The sequence below is a fragment of the Convolutriloba macropyga genome, chromosome 8 (assembly GCF_964194025.1).
Source record: "Convolutriloba macropyga chromosome 8, txConMacr16.3, whole genome shotgun sequence".
Classification (NCBI taxonomy): Eukaryota; Metazoa; Xenacoelomorpha; order Acoela; family Convolutidae; genus Convolutriloba; species Convolutriloba macropyga.
Genome location: NC_134475.1, coordinates 54,314,929 through 54,341,369, shown reverse-complemented (window position 1 = coordinate 54,341,369; position 26,441 = coordinate 54,314,929). Strand labels below are relative to the sequence as shown.

At 36.4% G+C, this 26,441-nt stretch overlaps 1 protein-coding gene across 1 annotated transcript in view; it reads right to left on the bottom strand.

Annotated features, from left to right (window-relative positions):
- LOC142344191 (N-acetyllactosaminide beta-1,6-N-acetylglucosaminyl-transferase-like) overlaps positions 1–24,797 on the bottom strand; it is a 29,025-nt gene extending 4,228 nt beyond the window's left edge. Inside the window, exons 1-4 of the mRNA XM_075395727.1 lie at positions 24,031–24,797; positions 20,101–20,222; positions 7,437–7,552; positions 6,097–6,393 (exon numbers count right to left, since the gene is read on the bottom strand). Coding sequence (XP_075251842.1) covers positions 6,097–6,393; positions 7,437–7,552; positions 20,101–20,222; positions 24,031–24,591 — 1,096 coding nt within the window. The 5' untranslated portion in view covers positions 24,592–24,797. The remainder of the gene's footprint in view (positions 1–6,096; positions 6,394–7,436; positions 7,553–20,100; positions 20,223–24,030) is intronic.
- Between the last annotated feature and the right edge of the window lie 1,644 nt (positions 24,798–26,441).

Genomic DNA, 26,441 nt, shown 5'->3' with positions numbered 1-26,441 from the left:
TCCTGAAAGCCATTAGTTACAAAATGAAATAAATAGATAGGTTCGTATAATCGTCCAAAAGAAGCACTTGAGACCTGTTATTATTCAGAATATGTCGCACGTCTACAAAAAGAGCGTCAAATTTAGATAAAACAAAAAATTACATTACTTTTTTTTGCGAAAAACCTGCGTCGAAGCCAGTAAAATCAAAACGAAATCTTTAAAAACATTAGACTTTGTACATTTGCACCTTCTTTCCCATGACGAGAACAATGTCATATGTGATCTGTAAAAAACCAGACTAAGTAAAAAACAGAAAAAAAAGAACAAACGTTAAAAAATATATATTTTTATAATTTTAGAAATCAATTCTTTTCAGAGCCATGAAAGCCATCAGCTAGCTACTCAAATAAAAAAAAAGCTCAGAATATTTTTCCTCCATAAAAAGCCAATGTGACCTTTCAATCCTAAAAATTTCATACGAATAAAAAGACAAAATAAAAGCAACAGTTAAAGACAAATATTAAAAACTCATATAATTTCTTTGAGAAAGAGGTGTCGAAGCCGTTAAGGACCATAATCTATGCCTTTAAAGATTTTTATTTCTTCAATTGTGCCTTATGTTGAATGCCAAAACTGTAATATGTCAACTTTCAATGATGTGATAATGTGACAAAACGAGAAAAAACCTTGAAAATTGGGCCAAAACCTAAAAATCAGAAAAAATTGTGAAATCTAGTAGTATCAAAGCCAGAAAACCATAACTTAAAATGCAAAAATGATTAGAAGGAAGAAAAAGCATTCTTTCTTTGCTGACACCAAGCTACAAGTTGACCAAATTAAGAGAAATATAGTGGCAAAATTCATTCAGCCATAACTTATTTAGAAATCAAACATTTTTAAAACTCAAAACGACTAAAATATTTCGAGTAAAGAAACTAGATGCATTAATTTTGATTGGCTTATGAAGCCAATTGGATCTATCATCACTGAGCTTTGAATTGAATTGATCTTTCTTTAATTAACATAAAAAAGACCGAGTTTCTTTTTTTAAAAAAGTCCGACTGATTACAATCCGAAATATTTTTGGGATTGTAACCGTCCAAGTTTGGACCAAAAACAGCCTTGTTGATGCTGTTTGTCCATTAAGAACACTGAATTGTTTCGCATGTTACATATCTAGATAATTTGTAAGTTGAAAAATGAACAAAATTCATGGAGCAAAGTTAGCAAAAAACGGCAAATTTTTAGTTCCAGATTACTCTCAATGGCAGTGGAAGAATAAATTGCTCTCTTCGTAGTTTACAATGATTGCATTAGTTGTTTTTGGGTGTGTAATTCAGGCAAATTAAAACAAAATGGACTAAACAAACTTAATTCGGGCAATTTTTGATGAAAAAGGCTGAATTTTGAAATATTTAGCCAAAATTATAGCCAAATAAATTATATCAAAATAGTCAACAAGACTTTTTTGTCTTTCAAAATAAAATCAACAGTACTATTATTAACAACTTTACATACCTTAGCAAAGTTTACGAAATTTTAGGTAAAAAAATCCGGAAAATGTGAATAAAAATATTGCAAATTGGTCTAATATTCGCGAAAATTTAAACCACAATAACTCACTCTAGAACACAAAATTCAAAAAATCTTCTACGCTGGACGGGCTTTTAAATGATACCACTCACAACTCACTACGATGAATATAGCGATCGGTCAAAATTGTCTGAACAAAAAAAAAACCAAGTTGAGTACATAGTTCCTCACCGCTCAAGAGTGGTCGGAACAATTAGAAAAAATATTGTCTGTTTGTGGCATTCAACGTGTTATGATTTTACGTTTAAAATTTTTAATGTATACAATTATAAAAAAGATCATTTTCTGAAATTATTTTTAAAGTCTTTTTCGTTACTTTGTCTTCTGTTAGTTTGCCACAAAGTTGGTGCATGCGTAGTCTAAAGGATACTTCCACCGAACTCTTAGCAAGAAAATTCATCGAATATGTTGTTTTGTTTTGGACTGTTTTGACTTTTGACAGAGCGGGAATTAAAGAAATTTTTTGTTCATTGTTTTTTTTTCGCCTTAGTAAGGTCATATGCCCCCGTTGACTTTCAATGACTGTTCTTGATCTAAACTTGCTGAAAATCAGGTCCTTAGTTGATTTAACTAATTCATTTGCCATTCAGGAGTTGTCTTATGATGTTTTTCATTACTCGATCTTGTAATCTGTGAACCTTGCTTAGAATTCAGAAAAACTCGAGTTTGGTTATATTAGTATAATATTCATGAACATGAGGTTTCCATTGATTTGATTACCTTGCCAAAGAGAATACAGAACATTTTTTCTTTGGGTATAATTTGTGAAAGTGAATAATACAAATCGTCGTGGTCAATCGTTATTTTAAGTTATCAATGACCTAACCAATTCAATCACTTCACTTTTGAGTGAAAAAGGAAGGGAAATAATGAAAGGAAAACAACCAAGTTCGGATATTACAGAGACGCACGTTTTCATATCAACCTTGAGTGTGGTAGAATGCTGAAAGATTGTAATACATAGGATCACTTATGTTAATCCGGAGACCTCCTGGGAATTTGAGTTGGTGATTGAACTGCAGAATCGCGAAGAACGATTCCTCTTGGAAGGTGAAAGCCTGCAAGGTTTTTAGAAGCTCGTCTGTAACTTGTCTTCCGTCTCTTATGATCCAATGACATGCATCGTATGACAAGGCAAAGTGTGGCATACTTGTGTACTTTTTCAGTCCGTATGGAAGTTGATCTGGGAATCGGTTGGGGAGGAAAGTGATTGATGAAGGACCTAAAACACAAATCACGTTAATTTTTTTTTCAAAATCAAGTTTGGTCTGCCGAAAAACTGATAATAGAAAAATGAATTTAGGCAGCAATTTACTCTTAAAAGAGTTAGTGTGTTGCTTGGATTGATGAGGTCCTTTTACGGTGTCAACTACGTTTGCCTTGGAATAACAATGCCATACAATGCTAATGCCCAATGAGCAATTGAAGACGATCTCAAATTAAAACACTCACGTTCACACTTTAAAATGCCGAAGGTCTACAGTGACAGAAGTTAAAATTCAAGAAAATCCTATACTTAAGCATAGGTTAAGTGACTCTGCTTTAGGTCACTGAGAACTTCTAGCGATTATCGATATCCGCGTGGCAGTTAGAGATATTAAACCAGAATTTCGAAGTGATCTCTGCATAGTAACATAATTTTGCTTAAAACACACATCTTGCACGTTTTAAGATGACGAAAGTTAATGAAAATCAACTTCTGGCTATGTATAGCAGGGAACATCTGGCACTGCAGACTTCCGACATGTTTTAAAATGCACGTGCGCGTTTTAATTTTTGAGAAAATGACGTCTTTCAGTAACTGTGAGTTTCAGTACTATCCAGTAATTCCAGCCCAGTAGCATAACCAGATCAACATTAAGATGTTTGTGTTAGTAAGACGGGGTAACTGTCCAAGTCAGCGTAGCGCATTAATGATAGAGGTTAAATGGTTATGAGTTAAGGTCGTGTGCAGCACACATACAGGGCTAACTTCAGAGCTAATGGAATAGGTTATATTATTTTGTACTACGTGGTACCAGAGGTTAAAAATTATAACGTAAAAAAATGTGCTACATTTTCAAAGTCAAAAGCTCAAACTCAGGTAAAAGCTATCTTCAACAAGATCCAAGCTTTTAACTATTGTTTCTCGACGCTAAAGTTTGTTGTGCCAAACTCCAGTCAGTGAAAAAATCAGACTGGAGAGGAAAATTTATATGCCCAATTTCATTGAGATCTAAATGGATAAGAATTACAGAAGGTAAATGAAAGATGCAACTGACAAACCATCGATGACGTTGGACGCATTGAGTGAAGCCAATACTGCAGCCAGTTCCAAGTTTGTCATCAAAGGAAGCTCATTTCCCCTCAGGTTGAACAAGTAGCGCCACTTTGAGGAAAACCTAAACTTATTTCTTTTGCTCAAAGGACAATGTGAAAAAAAATCGCATAGAATGGAAGAATTTGAAATTATATAAATTCAAACACTATTGAGATTATAATCCTATTTCTTGTGGCCCGAGATAGTTAAGCGCGCAAAAATATCAACAGCTTCGAGTGTCTCCTAATTCAGCAAAAGTTGTTGCTCTGGTTCTTATTAAGGAGAATTTTTTTGCCTCAATGAGTTTTTCTTATATGATGCTTCCTATAACAGAAAAGACTTTTTCGCCTTTCGAAGAGCAACTGCTAGCATTTCTGAAGTTCCCACGATCCAGAGTAACTCATGGTAAGTACATAAAAAGATTCTATGAGTCAGAGAAACTCATGGTAAAGTCATAACACTTGCTATGATCCATAGCAAACCTTCATTTATGGAAGAGATGTAACCTCAATACTTTCTCTCCCCGGACTGACCACCCACAGTGTTTCAGCACTAAACCTGCGTATTTCAATATTAACTTGTAAACCAGTCTTGAAAGAGTTGATTTACATCAAAAAAGTAGGTCATTATGTCCAGAAAAAAAAACAGAACAACTATTCAGACTCTTCAGACTAATTTTTTAATAAAAACAATACAGTAAAATTTTCAAAAATGATGAGACTGCCTGAGCATATCAGAAAAGAGTGCAAAACGCATAAATTTTGCAAAGAAACGTTACCAGTTAACAGCTACATACACGCTACATACTACTTCTGATACTGATACTGAATTCTGACAAAGAGCCATTGGGGGGCGTTTGTGGAGGTTTTTGGGTTCCGTTTCGGGTGCAACGTGGATTGTGCGTTCGCAAAACCAGAACAGTTATATTTTCGATCTCCAGGGCACTCAACAGCTGAGTTTACTTCTATTGGAGGTATATTTAACTCTATTCGATATATTTACTTCGTATAAGTAATATGTGAATATGCCAGTAGTGTGACATAGTAGGGTGTGAATATGCCTGTGGTGTATTTTAGTATGATGTGAATATTTCTGTGGTGTTAGTGATCAGTGTAGATGGTGACATGAACAGAATCTGTACAACTATAAAAAAAAGTCTATATACAGTCTCTGGATTTACAATGGTTTAGTACTGAAACACTCTATGTGTCCAGCCCGGGTCATGATAAAATTGTAAGCTTACCAATTTCACAGAAAAATTATGACGCAACGGATCCCTAATAGGATATTTCTAGGATATCAACTTTTTGGTCCTCGTATAGTCATTTATAGTAATAGCCATATATTGTTAGGAAACATATAACTTGCTATTCCTGGGTATTACCACTCACAATTCACTACGATGAATCTATCGATCGGTCAAAATTGTCTGAACAAAAAAAAACCCAGTTGAGTACATAGTTCCTCACCGCTCAAGAGGGGTCGGAACAATTAGAAAAAATTTTGTCTGTTTGTGGCATTCAATGTGTTATGATTTTACGTTTAAAATTTTTAATGTATACAATTATAAAAAAAATCATTTTCTGAAATTATTTTTAAAGTCTTTTTTGTTACTTTGTCCTCTGTTGGTTTGCCACAAAGTTGGTGCATGCGTAGTGTAAAGGATACTTCCACCGAACTCTTAGCAAGAAAATTCATTGAATATGTTGTTTTGTTTTGGACTGTTTTGACTTTTGACAGAGCGGGAGTTAAAGAAATTTTTTGTTCATTGTTTTTTTTCGCCTTAGTAAGGTCATATGCCCCCGTTGACTTTCAATGACTGTTCTTGATCTAAACTTGCTGAAAATCAGGTCCTTAGTTGATTTAACTATTTCATTTGCCATTCAGGAGTTGTCTTATGATGTTTTTCATTACTCGATCTTTTAATCTGTGAACCTTGCTTAGAATTCAGAAAAACTCGGGTTTGGTTATATTAGTATAATAGTCATGAACATGAGGTTTCCATTGATTTGATTGCCTTGCCAAAGAGAATACAGAACATTTTTTCTTTGGGTATAATTTGTGAAAGTGAATAATACAAATCGTCGTGGTCATTCGTTATTTCAAGCTATCAATGACCTAACCAATTCAATCACTTCACTTTTGAGTGAAAAAGGAAGGGAAATAATGAAAGGAAAACAACCAAGTTCGGATATTACAGAGATGCACGTTTTCATATTAACCTTGAGTGTAGTAGGATGCTGACAGATTGTAATACATAGGATCACTTATGTTAATCCTGAGACCTCCTGGGAATTTGAGTTGGTGATTGAACTGCAGAATCGCGAAGAACGATTCCTCTTGGAAGGTGAAAGGCTGCAAGGTTTTTAGAAGCTCGTCTGTAACTTGTCTTCCGTCTCTTATGATCCAATGACATGCATCGTATGACAAGGCAAAGTGTGGCATACTTGTGTACTTTGTCAGTCCGTATGGAAGTTGATCCGGGAATCGGTTGGGGAGGAAAGTGATTGATGAAGGACCTAAAACACAAATCACGTTAATTTTTTTTTCAAAATCAAGTTTGGTCTGCCGAAAAACTGATAATAGAAAAATGAATTTAGGCAGCAATTTACTCTTAAAAGAGTTAGTGTGTTGCTTGGATTGATGAGGTCCTTTTACGGTGTCAACTACGTTTGCCTTGGAATAACAATGCCATACAATGCTAATGCCCAATGAGCAATTGAAGACGATCTCAAATTAAAACACTCACGTTCACACTTTAAAATGCCGAAGGTCTACAGTGACAGAAGTTAAAATTCAAGAAAATCCTATACTTAAGCATAGGTTAAGTGACTCTGCTTTAGGTCACTGAGAACTTCTAGCGATTATCGATATCCGCGTGGCAGTTAGAGATATTAAACCAGAATTTCGAAGTGATCTCTGCATAGTAACATAATTTTGCTTAAAACACACATCTTGCACGTTTTAAGATGACGAAAGTTAATGAAAATCAACTTCTGGCTATGTATAGCAGGGAACATCTGGCACTGCAGACTTCCGACATGTTTTAAAATGCACGTGCGCGTTTTAATTTTTGAGAAAATGACGTCTTTCAGTAACTGTGAGTTTCAGTACTATCCAGTAATTCCAGCCCAGTAGCATAACCAGATCAACATTAAGATGTTTGTGTTAGTAAGACGGGGTAACTGTCCAAGTCAGCGTAGCGCATTAATGATAGAGGTTAAATGGTTATGAGTTAAGGTCGTGTGCAGCACACATACAGGGCTAACTTCAGAGCTAATGGAATAGGTTATATTATTTTGTACTACGTGGTACCAGAGGTTAAAAATTATAACGTAAAAAAATGTGCTACATTTTCAAAGTCAAAAGCTCAAACTCAGGTAAAAGCTATCTTCAACAAGATCCAAGCTTTTAACTATTGTTTCTCGACGCTAAAGTTTGTCGTGCCAAATTCCAGTCAGTGAAAAAATCAGCCTGTAGAGGAAATTTTATATGCCCAATTTCATTGAGATCTAAATGGATAAGAATTACAGAAGTTTAATGAAAGATGCAACTGACAAACCATCGATGACGTTGGACCCATTGAGTGCAGCCAATACTGCAGCCAGTTCCAAGTTTGTCATCAAAGGAAGCTCATTTCCCCTCAGGTTGATCAAGTAACGCCACTTTGAGGAAAACCTAAACTTATTTCTTTTGCTCAAAGGATAATGTGAAAAAAAAATCGCATTGAATGGAAGAATTTGAAATTATATAAATTCAAACACTATTGAGATTATAATACTATTTCTTGTGGCCCGAGATAGTTAAGCGCGCAAAAATATCAACTGCTTCGAGTGTCTCCTAATTCGGTAAAATTTTTTGCTCTGGTTCTTAACACTACATGAACCGTTGGGTCCATCAAAAAACCGTTGGGTCCATCACTCATTCCAGCTTGGGCTTTAAAAGATGCAAGAGAACACATAGCTGAACCTCTCTGTTTTTTGTTTAACCAATTCTTAACTGAACAACGTTTTCCTGACGACCTTAAGCGTGCCCACGTGTTGCCTCTTTTCAAGAAAGATGATCCTGAAGATCCGATAAATTATCGACCAATTTCGCTTACTGGAACTCTAGCTAAAATTTTCGAAATCCTTCTTCGAGATCAAATATTAGCTTATTTAGAAAAGAATAAGTTGCTTGCAACAACACAGTTTGGATACAGAAAAAAAGTGTCAACTACAGATGCTCTTCTATATTGCACTGAAAAAATCAGATATGATCTCAATAAAAAAACATCGTCACAGGAGCTTCTTTAGACATATCAAAAGCTTTTGATTCTATATCACATCCTACTCTTCTGCGCAAAACTAAACTTTTAGGTTTTAGTGAACCAGCAAACACAATTCTAAAATCTTATCTAGAAAACCGTGTGCAAAACGTCAAATTATCGAAGTATGAATCAAATTGGATAGCACTTAACCGTGGAGTACCACAAGGTACTGTGCTAGGCCCACTGCTTTTCAACATATACGTAAATGATATGAAAGATGATACTGATGTGAATTTTTAATATAATCCAGTACGCTGATGATACTTTCATCTTTTGCAGTGGAAAAACAATTTCTGAATCAAAGTTACATCTTGAAAAAAGTATTGTTAAACTCATTCTCTTTTTCAGAAAAAATGAGTTAAATGTAAATGAAAGCAAAACCGAATTCATTATTTTTGGAGCCCCTAAAAGGAACAAAATCGAAGAAATAGTTGTTAACTGATGTACAGTTCTCGAGAAAAAGTTGTGAAATACTTGGGAGTTCATATTGACTGTAATCTCTCTTTCGATGAAAAAATAAAAAAAAATGTACGAAAAAAAATGGCTGCTGGCATAAAGGCCATTTACTCCATCAAAAATATATTTCCAGAAAAACCTAGATCTACCTTATTGAACGCTCTTGTTTTAAGTCATCTGCATTACCCAATTGTTCTGTTCTCAGGTCTTAAAAAATCACTTCGAGTTACTCTAAATAAACAACTGAACTGGGGATTAAAGGCATGATTCAATAGAACCAAATTTGACAGGACCACTGATCTCAAGATCAAACACAAAATCTTACCAGTAGAATACCTCATAAAGTATCGGGTTATTATATATTTTATAAAGCTTCTAAAAGGAGATCTACCAGCTTTCGATGAACTCAAGTTAGCCACCCTAAGTGCTAAAATGACCGTACAACCGTACAAACAAGCTGTCATTTGGAGCAAACCAAAAAACAAATATAATGCAAAACTGTTTTTCGAAAAAAGCAATTGACTGGTATAACGATTTGCCTCTTCCCTTGAGGCGGAATATCCCTAAAAAGCGGGCTCTCAAAACTACAATAAAAATCATTTCTGGAATAAGTTTCTAAAAGACCCAACGGTTTCTGAATTGAATTCTAATCTCAAATTTTTCAAGTTCAATCTTAATTCGATTTAGTTTTAGGGCGTCATTTAGTCTTCTATGAAATGTTAATTGGAGGATTAGCATTTTTTTTACAATTTTCTTTTTTCTCGAAAAAGTTAATTGTAGAATTAGCACTTTTTAAAATTTTTCTCAATTATAATTCATCTCTCTTAATTTGCCGATATTTTTTCTTTATATAACAGAAAAGAATTTTTTGCCTTTCGAAGAGCAACGGCTAGCATTTGTGAAGTTCCATGATCCAGAGTAATTCATGGTAAGTACATAAAAAGTTTCTATGAATCAGAGAAACTCGTGGTAAAATCATAACACTTGCTATGATCAAGTGAAAGTCGTAGCAAACCCATAAAAAATAATCTATGATCCAGAAGAATTCATAATAATATCATACAAAATATTTTAAGAATCAGAGGAATTTCACTGAATTTTCATAAAAGAATCTATAAATTTTCTATGTCCAGCGTTAAATGGTAATGGGACATCGATGAACTTCTCTGGAATAACCATGATCCATCGATGGAAATCTATGGGCCACCAACCCGGGCTATCTCATGTAAAAAGCTGCATACACATTTACGACTGGTTTGTATTCCTGCGTTTTCAATATCGAGATGTTTATAAAAGATCAAAACAATTTGTCGTCCTAAAATTTCCATTTATGAAAAAGCTGTAGTCATAAAAATTCATTCATGCAGTTGTCGAAGATATGGAACTTACATTAATGGAAGAGATGTAACCACAATACTTTCTCTCCCCGGACTGACCACACAGAGTATTTCAATACTGATACTGCGCAATTAAAAATTAAATTGTAAAACCAGTCAAGAAAGAGTTTATTTATATCAAAAAAGTAGGTCATTGTGTCCAGAAAAAAAAGGAATAACTATTCAGACTCTTCAGAAAAATTTCATAGTAAAAACAATACAGTAAAACTTTCAAAAATGATGAGACTGCCTGAGCATGTCAAATAGCATGCAAAATGCATAAATATTATCAAAAAAACTTTACCAGTTAACAGCTAAGTACACGCTACACAATAATGCTGATACTGGTACTGGATTCTGACACAGAGAGATTGGGGGCGTTTAGGGAGGCCTTTGGGTTTCGTTTCGGGTGCAACGTGGATTGCATGTTTGCAAAACCAGAACAATTATATTCTCGAACTTCCGGATCACATAACAGGTGCATTATCGATCTCCCGGGTCACTTAGCAGCTGAGCTTACCTCTATTGTTTGTATATTTAATTCTATTCGATGTATATTTACTTCCTATACATCGTCTTTTCAATTAGCAGTATTGTGATGTATTGTGTGAATTTGCCTGTGGTGTGATACAGTATGGTGTGAATATGCCTGTAGTATGATGTAAATATGCCTGTGATGTGATGTAGTATGGTGTGAATATGCTTGTGGTGTGGCGTAGTTTGATGTGAATATGCCTGTGGTGGGATGTAGTATGGTGTGAATATGGCTGTGTTGTGATGCACAATCAGCGCTGAATCAAGTTAGAAATAGTGCATTTTAGGCTGACAATCAGACCTGAAAAAGGTTTAAACCGTAAATTCTTTAGGCTGACAACAGTTATACAAAATGTTTAGGCTGATAATTGCCTGATAACAGTTAGTACAATTTTACTCTAAAGAGACTGATCGGTGTAGCTTGTGACTTGAACAGAATCTGTACAAGTGTCTGTGTAAAGTCTCTGGATTTACAGTGGTTCAGTACCGAAACAGTCTGTGTGGCCAGCCCGGGCCATGATAAATATGCAAACTTAATAATTTCGCAGAAATTTTATTTATGTCGTTACGGATCCCTAATAGGATAATTCTAGGATAAAAACTTTTTGATCCTCATATAGTCATTTATGGCAATAGTTATATATTGTTAAAAAACCATATAACTTGCTATTTGTGGGTCTTCAAAATTCAATGCCAATTTTTAGCGGAATTAGGGACAGGAAATAAAAGAATGGTTCCGTCAGCGCAGATCAAAAAGTTTTTATCCTAGAATTATCATATTTTGTGAAAGTAGTAAGGGTTTTTAGCACTGTGGATTAGTCTAGGACTACTTATACTGTAATACATCCTCAGTTGCGATGTTAAACTAACTTTCGGCCGAAATTCCTCACAAGGTCTTAAAAGTCTCAGAGCAGCGCAATGCTGAACCATTATAACTTAATATTCAATAAAAATTCAACTGTGAAATATATTTTCAAGCATTTTTAAGCTTTGTTAATTTTCGGATGTCTCCGATATGATCTCAATCAGATGATTGGGTCTCCCTGGATTGGAATTATTGTGCATGAACTGACAATTTCTTCAACAAAGCTAACTCTGTGTACCATAAAATAAATATTGCTCTCTGCTTGCGATTACTATAGTAACAATAGCTGTAACTATCGCCTTAAACCAGGATGATTAGACACATTCAGTATCGTGGATACGTCTCGGCACCCGGATTGGAACCTCGGACAACCTCAGCTATGAATAACGAATTTGCAATTTTGTAATTTTAGTCTGACTCGTACTCTAATGATGTCCTGTTATAAACTTTTCATAACTTTTGACAACTTTTGACAGGGAGAAATCAAAATCTTGACAGAAAAAAAATTAAACCTGACAATTGTTTGCTCAAGCAGAGAATCAAGGCTAAAAATTCGCTGAAGTTAATGAATAATATACAAATTAGACCATTCATATGCTTTCATCAATTTAGTTAAACAGTTCATATCGATTATGGTAATCTAATAAATACTCGAACCCGCGAAAGGCCAAGCGATAGAAAAATGGTGAATTGAATTAATGTCAAGTTTCAATATCATTAAAAACTTGAGCCCTTCTTGGATAGAAGGATTTGTATGCTGTGAAATTTTTTTCTATGTCAAATTTCTCGTATGGAAAATTTTATAAGAAAAATTCGTTTTGTTTAAATCTTCTCAAATTAATTTTTAGCTAGACTAGAAAATTTGCACTTATTAGCCCTAATTGTAAAATTCTGCATAACAATTTTGTATTATGAAGGAATAGATGTATCACACGCTCAATTTACAGCTATGTATATATTTTACATAACAGCTCGTTTTTACCTCGTTCAAGTGATGAAAAGTCTGTCGCATACTGAAAAACCTCAAGATCCAGATTTTGTCCCGCGTTTGTGAAATAGGAGATCTAGGCTACCAGGAGATCTTACAAATACTTGTCTTTCCTGAGTTTCCCGAGAGGAAATTTTTCCCATTTTCTAATGGGATACTTATTTTACAAATTAGGGCTCCCTTATCCCAAAAATTTGCTCCAAAAAGCCCTTCTGATTAGATTATCGTGCGCTCAAATAATCAGAATTTAGCTCGTTAATTATCAGAATTTAGCTCGTTGATGATCAAAAATTAGCTAATTAATGATCAGAATTGATCTCGTTAATGATCCGTATTTAGCTCGTTAATGATCAGAGTTTATCTTGTTAGGCAGACTTTGACTATGAAGCTCGCTCATGTATGCAGACTTTGTTGCGGTAAACAACCTTTTGACCTTCACATTTCGAGAACTTCAATTCTAGATGACTTCTTCAACAAATGCAACAATGAATTACCACGTGATTTGAACTAAGAAATCATAATTTCATCTGATTTTATCGCAAACACTTGTTTCCTTTTGAGCTTGAGTTCTTCTTAAGCATAAAGCATTTAAGCCTTTAAAGCGTTTAAAGCAAGTCTAATTAACAAAAATAAGTGTTGCGACGCAACATTTAATGGTCCGCCGAAAAATAGGTTAAGGATAAAATAGTCAAAGCATTAAGCACCCAAAGCATTCACACTCTCAAAAATTTGTTGATAACCTAAAAAGGGGAAACCTAAAGGGAAATTGAAAAGCGGACCCCCCACTAGATACCATCATTCCCCACATGTTATTCAAGTTGATTGATTTGTATAACTAGGTTGATTAACCTAACCAAGGGACCCGGTAGAGGATATCTAGTGGGGTAACTGTATACTCAAGATTCTGCATATTTTTTTTAAAAAAACTTCAGGGGAAGTTAATCTCTCTCTCTAGTTCTCATCGAAAACTCGGTTTTTGTTAGCTTACTTTGCCCTCTGAAGTACTAAGACTAAGTTCGTGCGTTAAAATTGGCCGCACTTTTGCTTGGGGGATAGATACAACCCTATGTTTACAACTTTCACTCTGCTTTAACTTGTTTTCTGAGTTTTTAGCCACAAAGATTTACAGCAACAGATAAAGACAAAGAATACAGCCAAAGAATACAACTAAAGAACAGCATCAAAAGCAAAGCCAATAACAGTGAGACAACAGCGCATCAGAAACATGCCAGAAAATCTAGAACTTCTTCGAAAGTCGCGTGGATCTCATAGAGGAGTTGCAACAAAACTCTACAATGAAGCAGACGGTATAATGAACAAACCGTTCACACTTCTCAATGAAGACGACATTATCCGACTGCAGCAAATAGTTGAATTATTGAAGAAGAAGCAAGCCTTACTATCTGAGCAGAACCAAAAGATTCAGTCTCTTTTAGATGATCCCGACAAATTGGACGATGAAATTGTTGAGACAGAGGAGTATGATGACAAGATATGCCAAAACATCGACTATGTTCATCGGTTTGTTCAGCGAAAGACTAGACACTCGTCACAAGAGAGCTCATTTGCAGCCGGAAGCACCACGATTTCGAGAAAAATACAGAACATTAATCTGCCGAAGCTCGACTTGCCCAGTTTTTCCGGAAACTACTTGGACTGGATCTCGTTTTTCGATCGCTTCAAGGGAGCAGTAATAGATAGCGATCAGTTGACAAAAAGTTTGAGATTACAGTACCTGAAGTCAGCAGTGAAAGGAGAAGCTTCGAAGATGTTGACTTCAATCACAGTCACCGACGACAACTTCAATGTTGCAATGGAAATTTTGCAGAACCAATACGACAACAGAAGATTGATACTGCGAGCCCACATCCATGGAATTGTTTCCTATCGACCAGTTTCAAATGAAAACACGCGGGAATTACGAAAACTTGTCGACACAATGGAAGAGCACAGACTTTCTCTTCGGAACATGAGACAACCAGTTGAGCATCAGGATCCCTTCTTTGTCTACTTGATTGCAAAAAAACTGCCCTCCGAAACACGAAAGTTCTGCGAGTTTTCTTCAAAAGGGAAAGAACTACAGAGCTATCAGGAACTAAGGACTTTCCTGGAGGAACGTGTTCAAGCCTTTCCTCCAGTCAGCGGCACCAAGCAACAGTTCATCAAATATCGAAAAACGATCTCATTCGCAACAAAATCAAGGACAGAGACACCTTCACACTCATGTCACGACAACGAATCAGCAATTCGAATGTTGTGAAGAGGAACACCGGATTTTCAAGTGTCGGAAGTTCAAAGTTTTAGGTGTCAAGCAGCGAGCCCAGCTGATCAAAATCAAAGGACTTTGTTTCAATTGTCTACGACCAGGACACCGAGCAGAGAACTGCGAAGGTTCTTCATGCCGCCAATGTGGACAAAAGCATCACACCTTGTTGCATCGGGAAGATGCCCATCAAGTCAACAATCAACTGAAAAATCGTTTGGAAACAGCCGCAAAGCCAACGCAGGGGAAAAGGAAAAGGTTACATCTGGAGCTTCAAGCAATAATGCAGAACGAACAACTATCGATCAAAAGATAATGGCAGCCCTCACGCATGAAGACAAGACACAGGAAATTTTTCTCCCGACAGCAATTGTTCCTGTTAATGTTCAAGGAGAAATAGTATATCTGGGAGCAATTCTGGACTCTGCATCTCAGAATAATCTTGTAACTGAAGCTGCAGTACAAAGACTTCAGCTAAAGAGAAAGAGGAACAATACTCGTGTTTTTGGACTCCGAGGAAATGAAGTCTTAGCTAATCGCGGATTTGTTGACCTCTGCCTTCAATCAAAAAACAAAGCACCAATTATCATTGACGCGTCAGTTTTGACAAAAATGACAAACGATTTGCCTTCTCGGTACATCAACACAGACAATTGGGAGACAGTAAAGGAACTACAGCTGGCTGATCTCGACTTTAACAAACCCGCCCAAGTTGATCTCATCATTGGAGCTGGACACTACGAAGACTTGATGGTTGGAAACAACCGACTGAAAGAACCAAACATTCCCGTTACTTATCGACTCTCAGTATTCGGTTGGTTAGTAATCGGACGCGAAAACGTACAAACTTCCAATTCTTCCAGTTTGCAAACCTACTTTGTATCATCTTTTGAGGACAACTTACAGCGTTTTTGGGAAATTGAGGAAGTGCCTGCAACTAAACATCTGACCGACGAAGAAAGAAGATGTGAAGAACACTTCAATTCAACCACAAGAAGAAGCCCTGAAGGAAGGTTCATCGTAAAACTGCCCTTTAAGAAAAAGTTGGAGAACTGGGGGTTCTCAGCAGCAAGCACGACGAAGACTTAGAAGTCTTATTCGTAGACTTCAAAAACAGCCTGATCTGTACATACGATATAACGAGTTCATCCAGGAGTTCATTAAACTAGGACACATGGAAGAAGTACCCGCAAATGAGATGCTACTGCCAAAGGAGACAAGCTATTATCTCAGCCATCACTGTGTGTTCAAAGACTCAAGTACAACAACGAAGCTGCGTGTAGTCTTTGATGGTTCAGCGAAGACTACCAGTGGAATTTCTTTGAACGATAGACTGATGGTGGGACCCAAGATCCAGAAAGATCTATTCAGCATCCTGATCCGTTTTCGTATGTATCCTGTAGCATTTTCAGCAGACGTTGCAAAAATGTACAGACAAGTGCAACTGGACGCCGAAGATAAAGACTATCATCGACTGCTTTGGAAGGAACCGAACTCAACAGATATAAAGACATTAAGGATACCACGTGTCACGTACGGAATAGCATCATCAGCGTTCCATTCTGTTCGTCCATTACAGGTTTTAGCGGAAGATGTTACGGACAAAAATGTATAGCCAGGAATTATTACAAACATGTACGTCGACGACTTGTTGACAGGAGCACCCGATCTGGAAAGTGCAATGAAACTGCAGGACTCAATCATAGCAGTTCTTTCAGAAGCAGGGTTTGAGATTCGCAAATGGACCTCAAGTAACCCAGAACTTGTTGAAAGATTACCTGCAAACTTTTGAGAAACTACCGACAAGATGACAATTAAAAGCGACGACTACAGTATAAAAACTTTTGGCGTCAAGTGGAACCCAAATCCAGACCACTTCAGTTTCATATCAAAACTGGATGAAAAGACACCATCTACAAAACGCGAAATACTGTCGAAAGTCACCGGTCTCTTTGATTATTTGGGATCGCTTTCACCTACAACAATACAGTTCAAGTGTTTTGTGCAACTGCTTTGGATGGACCGACTTGGATGGGATGAAGCCTTGTCAAAATGACTTCAGCAACAGTACAGCCGACTCAGAGTTCAACTGAAGGAATTGGAAACTATTACACTGCCCAGAAAGGTAGTTTCAATCTCGCCAAAATCATCGGACATTGAACTTCATGTCTTCTGTGATGCATCAACTACTGCCTACGCCGCAGTTGTGTATATACGACAATTTTTCGACGGATCGGTTCACACAAGGATGTTGCCAGCAAAGACCAGAGTTGCACCAATAAGGAGCTTGTGCGTTCCGCGGTTGGAACATTGTGCAGCAATTCTTGGAGAAAATTTGGTGCAAGAGGTATCAAAATCATTGAGTGATCAACGTTTCCCGACATCAAAGGTGTACGCTTGGACAGATTCAACGGTAACACTTGCTTGGCTGCAAGACTTTCCAAGAAAGTGGAAGACATTCGTGGCCAACCGTGTTGCAGAAATTCAGAACATCATTCCATCTAGCAATTGGAATTTTGGTGCCAACGGAGGAGATTCCTGCTGATTTCGCATCACGAGGGATCTCAGCCGCAAACCTAGCCAAACACAGCTTTTGGTGGAATGGACCCCACTGGCTAGAAAAAAGCGAAGATTATTGGCCAAAGACGGAATCAGTTGAGGAAAATCAGCGTGCAGTAAACAATGAAGTGCAAAGAGAACCACTGAAGCAAACGGCAATGGTTGTTACTCAGGAGGACAACTCAATAGTTCAACTAATTCATCGAATATCCTCGTTTGGAAAACTGGTTCGAATTTTTTTGTTTTGTCAAGAAATTCATTCAGAAGGCTAAACAACAAAGCCAAAAGACTTTTGCCAGCAGAACATATCCAACACAATCCGAAACCAAATGCTACTCACAGAAAAGGAATCTATCATCAAAACAATGTCAACAGAAAAAGTCGGAAGCTGCAACAGCATCTGAATTTCAATCACTTTGTCAACTCAGCTCTTCAGACGTTTATCATTGACGGATTGCTATATATAGTCTGATTCAACAACTTTACTTGCAAGAGTTTGATGCCATTTTTAGTCAATCATCTTCATCAATGATAGAAGGGGAAGGTAACAATTCAGACGATGCGTATTGTCATAAACACCTTGGTAAAGTTGAGGTAGGTAATGTTGGTGGGGTTGAGGTAGGTAAGGTTGAGGTTGATAAGGTTAAGATAGGTACGGTTGGTCAAAGTGAGGTAAGTAAGGTTGGTAAGGTTGAGATAGATGAGATTGGTAAGGTTGAGGTAGGCAAGATTGGTAAGTTTCAGGTAGGTAAGCTTGGTACAGCTCAATTAGGCAATTTAGATAAACCAACAAGTTTCAACGAATTGGAGCAACATGTAGGTACAAGTGAAGAAGAATTGATCAACAGTACCACAAAACGAATAATAAAGCTCTTGCTAAATAGAGGACGACTTTTCAAACTTTCTCCCTTCTACGACCCAGACAGTAAAGTTGTTTGCGTGGGCGGACGACTAGCAAATTCGCCATACAACATAGACAAGAAGTTTCTTAGCCTAATTCCCAAAGATTCTCTAATCACGGTGCTTCTGATTCGGGAAGCTCATGCAAGGAACTTACATGAAGGCCCCCAGTTATCATTGTTATATCTTCGACAAACAATTTGGATACCCGGAGGACTATCAGCTGTTAAAAAAATATTTACAACTGCAAGCCCTGCATTCGCCACGACGCCAGGATTCTTCAGCCGCAAATGGGAGACCTACCAACAGAACGTGTTGTTTCATCTTTTGCTTTCGCCCACACTGGTTTGGACTATTGTGGACCTTTCAGCACAAAAGACAGAAGCGGAAAATTGCAGAAGACATATGTTTCCCTTTTTGTATGTTTCAGCACAAAGGCCGTTCATATGGAAACAGTGACAACGTTGACTAAAGAGGACTGTCTGGACGCCATAAAACGTTTTACAGCACGACGTGGACTGCCCAAAAATATTTATAGTGACAACTTAAGGACTTTCATTGGAACTCGGGGAGAAATTGAGTTTCGTAATTTATTAATGGACAGAGAATTCAAGGAACTGGTAGATGCCTTAACTACGGGACATCAGGTAAACTGGTTAACGATTCCTCCACGGACGCCTCATTTCGGAGGTCTCTGGGAAGCCGCAATAAAATCCATGAAGAGACATTTTTACTGGACTGTAAGGACAACAAAGATGTCTTTTGGGAATTTCACAACCTTGATTACTCAAATTGAGGCCATCTTTAATTCTCGCCCGCTGACAGCCTCCTCTAGCGATGCCAATGACCCTTCAGCACTAACACCCGTTCATTTTCTTTTTGGACGCCCACTAACAGCTTTGCCGGAGCCATCTCAAGAAGACAACCGGACACTAAACAGAAGGTTCAAAAGCATCAACAACATTGTCAGACAATTTTGGAAAAAGTGGTCCGTGGACTACTTGACAACAATTCAACATCGACCAAAATGGCACGATAACAAGCAACAGTACGCCGTCAATGACATTGTTATTATCAAGGAAGACAACACGCCTCCAATGCTATGGCCACTGGCAAGGAGTACAAAAATTTTCGACGGAAATGACAAGATAGTACGACTCGTCCAAGTTAGAACTCAAACAGGACTCTACATAAGACCAGTAAGCTGACTTGTTCCATTAGAGAAGGAAAACCTAGAATCTCAGTTACCCAAATGGAAGACAGCGGATGACTCAATGGATGAGGATTGACAAGTCAGCAGCACAGCGCATTTCAATACAACAAGACCGGAAGAATGACAATGATGATCACAATGATGATGATAATGACCATAAGGATGATGATGACGACAATGACGAATACGACGATGACGAAGATGACAACAAGGCAAACAACAATCAATTTTCAGAAAACAATTTCTTCGACAAAAATTTTCTGTGAAGTGTCTTGTGTCAAATGGTCTCAAGTGACTTCAATATTACTTTCTTTTGAACTCGTTCAAGGAGGCCGGGTTATGTTGCGGTAAACAACCTTTTGACCTTCACATTTCGAGAACTTCAATTCTAGATGACTTCTTCAACAAATGCAACAATAAATTACCACGTGATTTGAACTAAGAAATCATAATTTCATCTGATTTTATCGCAAACACTTGTTTCCTTTTGAGCTTGAGTTCTTCTTAAGCATAAGGCATTTAAGTCTTTAAAGCGTTTAAAGCAAGTCTAATTAACAAAAATAAGTGTTGCGACGCAACAGACTTCAATATGACGCTTGTCCATGTAATCAAAAACGTATTTCACCCCCCCCCCCCCCTCAACTGTCTGATCATTATCGCACACCTCGACCTGTGATGAGTTATACAGTGTTCCAAAAAAAATTTGGTAAATTTTTCCATTATCAGTTTCTATGCAAAATAAAAATTCCAGAAACTTACTAACCTGAGCAGTTCTTGCATGCAGACCAGTTCTGCAATTAACATCGTTACTTGGCCATAGACAACATCCACTTGGTTAGAGGCCACAATCACGTTGCCAGTGAAACAGCTGGCCAATTTGGAAACCTGTCAAAGGAAAAATTTTGTAGTGTATTATTTGGAAAAAATGTCACGTCCAGTGTAACCATTAGCAATTTATATAATGATTTACAATTTACTGAAAGTGAACACCAGAGCTGTTATAAGAGTTTTTTTTGAACTTGTATAAAACACAAAATTTAAATCATATTCGTTAATTGAATATTACATAGAGTTACCCCTGCTTTTTTCAGTACCCTCGATCATTCCAGGGCACATTAGATATGATATGACTTCAATTCAGCTCTTTACAATGTCAGGATTATGAGCCAAGAATTTATCCCCCTTAGGTCTGAGAGCAGGGCAATGCTGAATCATAAAAGCTCAGTATTCAAAACAATTCAATTCTAAAGTAAATACTCAAGTATATTTAAACCTTCTTTAAAATATTATGGATACAATATGAGCTTAATAAGATGAGTGGCTTCAGTTGGAGGCCTTTATTAGGCTTGAAATATTTAAACCAAAATTTTATCAGTTTAGACAAAATAAATTTATTTTGTTCCACAAAACATGTGATTGGTATAGTAGTTTTAGATAACTAAACGGTTAAGGGAGCCTGAAGTTAAAAAATCACGGCTTATTTAGTATTGTGGATGCGTCTTGGTTTAAAAGCCCGCTCATCCATACAGAAACATAAACAAAAATCTAGCTAAGACAAATCATATCGGTTGAATCAAATGACTCTGCCATCCTCAATCAAGATTTTGACAGGGCGATAAAAAACTGAAAATAAGAGACTAGTTTTTTGAATTAAGTTCAAATTTCCATGTCTTGAGGATATGAATAATTTTGAGCATGAACAGAGTTTTGTGCATTGAAAATTTGTTCTCTCTACTTACTTTTAACATTATTGTTAAAATAATCGTATAAAGAAAAACCAACCGTTCAATTTAAATCATAATTCATAACTTTTTAGTCGCAAAATTGTCCGTACAAAGATGAGGTCTTATAAAAATTACCTCTTATCTTACATCAATTAACCAAAGTTTTGACGTTAGAGCGTCGAATCCACAAACTACACAAGAAAAACTTACGTCTAACTCCTGTACCACCACGGCTTTGTAAATTATTGCTTCGTTAAAATTATAAAAATGGAATGATGTAAAAATTTGATGTGAATTCAGTTGACAACAAGCTGTTTCTCAGAAATTCTCGTTATTACTATTTTTTGTTAATTTCAATAAATTCTAGTATCTTAAGTAATCCTTGTTATGTTTGCTTGTCATCTTCATAGTAAATTCTTCTATAATTCTAAGATTTGGTTAGTTTTATTAAAAGAAGAAATATACGTGTTATAAAGATTCAGAAGAAAAAATAACTCGATACGCTTTTTCTTCTATCAGTTTCTATACAAACAAAATTCCAGAACATTTTTAAGTTGAACAATTCCTACATGCAGATTAGTTCAACCGTTAACAACTTCACTTGCACATACACTTCATCCACTTTATTAGAGACCAGATCCATGTCAGTAAAAAATATATAGCTAATTTGGAAACTTATGAGAGGGAAAACAATGCTTTGAGATTATCAGTTTTTTTGTGTTCTTTTCCTGTTTCAGACACGATTTTTTTCAAGTTGCAAAATTATTTTCATGTATAGTATAAAGCCTGCAATGTAATATTGTCGGAAAAATTTAGTTTTTCAGGAATAGCTTAGAAAAGCTTTTTCTGCTTTTCATCAAATTTGGGTGACTTTTTAGCTTCCCGAATTAAACATCGGGAAATATATTTTTTTCTCGTTTCCTCTTAAATTTTTAGCGGGAAAAAGGTCCAATAATTCGCAAATTTTTTGGGGAAACTTAATTTCGTTCCCAATTTTTCTAATAATGTCTTCCGGTTCCATTCGCATAGTCATAAAGCTTGCAAATTTGCACAAGTTCGCACAAAGCATGGAAAAACTCGAAAATCATGACACATTGCGGAATTTTTGGTCATTCGAAACTTTCAGTTAAATTATTATCAGTGTTAAATATTAGTACCAGTGTTTCACTTCTGGAGTCCCAACATGCCCGGGGACTCCCGGGCATGAATTTGGCAAGTTTTTGAACATTTTTGCTTCGGAATAATATTTAGCGAAATTTCCGGCCCAAATTTTTGACCCAAAGGGACGTAAGAGGGGGGGGGGGACCAGGGGCCTCTTTCAAAAAAATCTTTCCAAAATTTTGAAGTAATTTCATGGTTTAACGGGATCAAAACGATGCAAAAGAGGTGGGTAGTAGGGACGACTTAGGTAAATTTTATGTGATAGTGGGGTAGTGGGGATCATGGGGGTGAATTTGATGATAGAAAGGGAAGAGTGCATAAATGAGGTGGATGAACATGATGTAGGATATGAAAGGAATTATTTGGAATTTTTAAAACTCCTCCATGTAGCGCCCTCATATCGTTTTGAGCCCATTACCTCTTATCTTACATCAATTAACCCAAGTTTTGACGTTACCGAGCATCGAAACCACAAACTACAGAACAAAAACTTACGTCAAACTCCTGTACCACCACGGTTTTGTAAGTTATTGTTTCGCTACAATTACTAAACACAAACTTTATATCATATTCGTTAATTGAATAATACATCGATTTATCCCGACTTTTTCTCTAGTATCGATTATTCCAAGAGTGTCTAGTTATTTCCTAACTTTAAATCATCTCTAGTTGAAATATCAGGCTAGTTATCAGGTCAAGAGTATTCGTCCCGACATAAGCTTCAGAGCAACGCAATGTTGAATCACAAAAACTTAACATTCAATTGAATTCAGTTCTGGAAGTCACCCTGAAGCACATGTTTATATTTTTAGGTTCTGTATTGAGACTATTTCTCCAACAACATTAAATCGGCGGAGTCGTTTCACCAGGAGTGTTTCAATTTTACACAAAGTGACAAAATTTTTGCGACAGATTTCTGTCCTTGTAGCACAAATTAAATATTCTTAGCTCCATTCAACTGAACGAGCCTAAACTGAAACGCATTACCGCTGACTTAGCATCGGTCCCTGGTATACGAATTGGACAATCCATATACATTCTATATAAATAATCTATTTAAAACAGTTCACACCGATTATGGTAAAGAATCTAATGAAAAGGCCGAGCGATACAAAACTGAAAATGTTTCTATGAATTGAGTTCAAGCTGGTATATCTTAAGGATATCAACGCTGATTTTGATAGACAAACTCGTGTGCAGTGAAAATTGGTTCTCTCTACTTTCAGTATTGTGAAAAACATGTGTTCATTTCTCTTATTTGTTAAGTGTCGTCCAATGTTGAATGGTTTCCGGATACATACTGGGATAAATAATTGTAAAAAGTCCACCCATTCCCCAATTCGACACTCTTGCATCGTTGAGCTGGGGATGTTAATTTCTTAAAAGTCTTATTATTCTCCCCTCATCCACCCATTACGTCCACTACTACATTTATTGGAGGGTATCTGGGGTTTCAATTCAAATTAATAATCTCATTCGCCATTATCCTGCCACTCTTACGATTTTTTTTCAATTGCGGTGGGGGGGGGGGGGGGGTTCGGGGTATATTCTGAATTCTAAACAGTCCTCTCATTTCCCCATTATAATGCAAATCTTGGCCAAGACTTGGATTTAAATTAGCCATGTTATAGCCAAGACGTGCAAAAGGCTGACAAGTTTAAAAGGTGACATGAGCATAGCTCTAAATCAGGGCTGAAATTGACTTGGCGGTAATTACTGGTACTCGTTTCTTTTAGTTTTAGTTTTTTTGGGGATCCTTTTTTAAATAGAATTATAAGAGCTGAGTAAACAATCACTTTGTATCGTACCTGTGCTTTGAATTGATCATCAGCCGATTTGTCCACATGAAAACAATAGAAGTTATTTGTTCGGTAGATTGACATAAACAACTGTTCCACCCGGTCAAAGTTACGATCGACAATCAGGCTGAACCCTAAAGGAAAATTTTTCTCCCCTTCCGTTATTTCACCTGGGCTGTACAGATGTACACGTTTCTGAAAGTAGTTCACGCATTCGGGGAATTTCCCATCCGATGAAAGAACACTGGCCAAAGCATGATCAGATTTGTTCATCGCTGATTGGACAGATTTTTGCGAAATTGAGTTGCTCCACAGAAGATTACAATTAGGGTACAATTTTTCGAACTCATTGATAATAACGTTTTCATTGTCAGAATGGTTTGAGTTATTGTCTACAATCGGCGCTGGCGAATTCCGTATCTCCACGAGACGATATCCGTTATGGCTTTGGATCAAACTACTCAGAGTAAAGACCGCAAAATAGGAAAATACGAAAACCTTCAGTATTTTTTCGAGTCTCTTTGAAATGTTGAACCTGGCCAGTTTTTGAATCACTGTTTGAAGCGGCATTGTTGAAAAATAATTAATTTAGTTTTCAAGTTATGCGGTGTGCTTAAGTGCTAACGTAAAATTTAGTTTTGGTATTACAAATATATGGCCGTATTCATATTTTAAAGCAGCTTCACTTGTACTTGTAAAGCCGATTGCCTCTACTTGAAGAGACCAAAAATAAAAGGCTGTGTAGTTTTGCTAATAAATTGTGACTAGTTGAGCAAAATAAGAAAAAAATTGAGTTGTTTTATTTTTTTTTACAGTTTTTTAGATTATAGAAAACATGAACGAAAGATATCGTATTTATGATCTTAACGAAGGGGGAAACAATATGAACTGAGATATGATTTTTGGAACTCATCTTGTCCCCCCCCCCCGCTCCTTGCTGAGGGGGCATGAACCTTTTACGTCCCCTACATACACATCCTGTCTTTTGCATAGTGTTACAACATAATGACAGCTAAGATACCATATACAACACCCTATTTGGCCATCATCTGTTGAAAAATCATGGAAAACGTACTGCTCGGCTCAGATCTTTACAACGTAAAACCTAGAAAGTCATGACAAAAATGTCCAATACTTCTTGGTCAGCATAGCGCGATTCTTGAAGAAATTGTGGTTAGACCTGGATGGAACCCTGTGTGACCGATGCTGATCTAACATGTGCAATCTAAATGCTTCCAGTAAAACATAAAATCAGAAATCCCAACGAAATTATATGCTTAACATGAAAATTAAAACTGATAAAGCAATGCAATCAATTTTAATTCAAAACGTCAAATCACTGCTACGCAGCTTCCACGGCAGTCATTGCCAACAATTCCCTAATTTTGTATTTTCCCTAGGTTATAGGCAAAAATGAAACGCGAGCAAACCTTTGTGTTCCTTATCTTACACGTTATAAGGGGAGTCTTCTCTGAAAATTGTGACATCCTCTCTTCATATGTTCATTGGGCAGAATCACTAGTTTGAATTCTCCTTGACATGTGCAGATTTTCAGATTCGCAGAGTATAAAGCTTTCGCAATTTTTTCTCTTTATTTAGCCTAGTAATTCTGCCGTCAACCGATTCGGCAACCAAAAAATAAAACAAAAAATCTGAACTAATTTTTGCTAATGAAAAGGATCTTGCTCTATAAAACAAATAAGTTATTTGTCCCGACCCCATATTGTTGGGCAGTTAAAATATTTCCAGCTAAATTTTTATTTCATGAACTTTGGTCGATTGATATAATGCGGAACTCACTTTTTTGTGTTTCTGATTTTTCTCTGAACGTTTTTTTTCGCTAATTTTGACAATTAATTTACCTTAAACTAATAAAAAGCAACAGATCAGCCTTTAAAAACCTAAATTTGGGGATTTAGACTGATTTAAATTCGGTTTTGTAAGCTACTAACTCAAAAAAATCATGATAACCTGAAATGATAATTTGTCAATTTGTTTGACCGAACGAAACGTAACTAAGATACGGTTTATGCTTAAGTATATATATATATATATATATATATTAAGTATTTGTTATGACTGAAATTTACTGAGGAAATATTTGTGCTTTTTTTCTTATTCCTGCCTCGCCAGTTTGCAGTTTATCCAATAATTGATTTCCCTGTTTAGGCAGTTTCTTCTCTCTGTGGTTTTGAATTTGTCATAGGCTCTAAGACTTGTCATAAATTTTATTTGGTAATGAAGTAAAAGAAAAAATGCGATCATTTCTACTAGTGGGACGCCTACAATGCAGTTAGCATCTTCTTTTATTTTTAAGAAGTTCAATGAAAATTGTCCTAAGTTGTCATTAAATGTAGAAAAACTTTAATACTGCATCCTAATATCTATTTGCGAGATCAGTTGAACTATTGTTTTTTGTT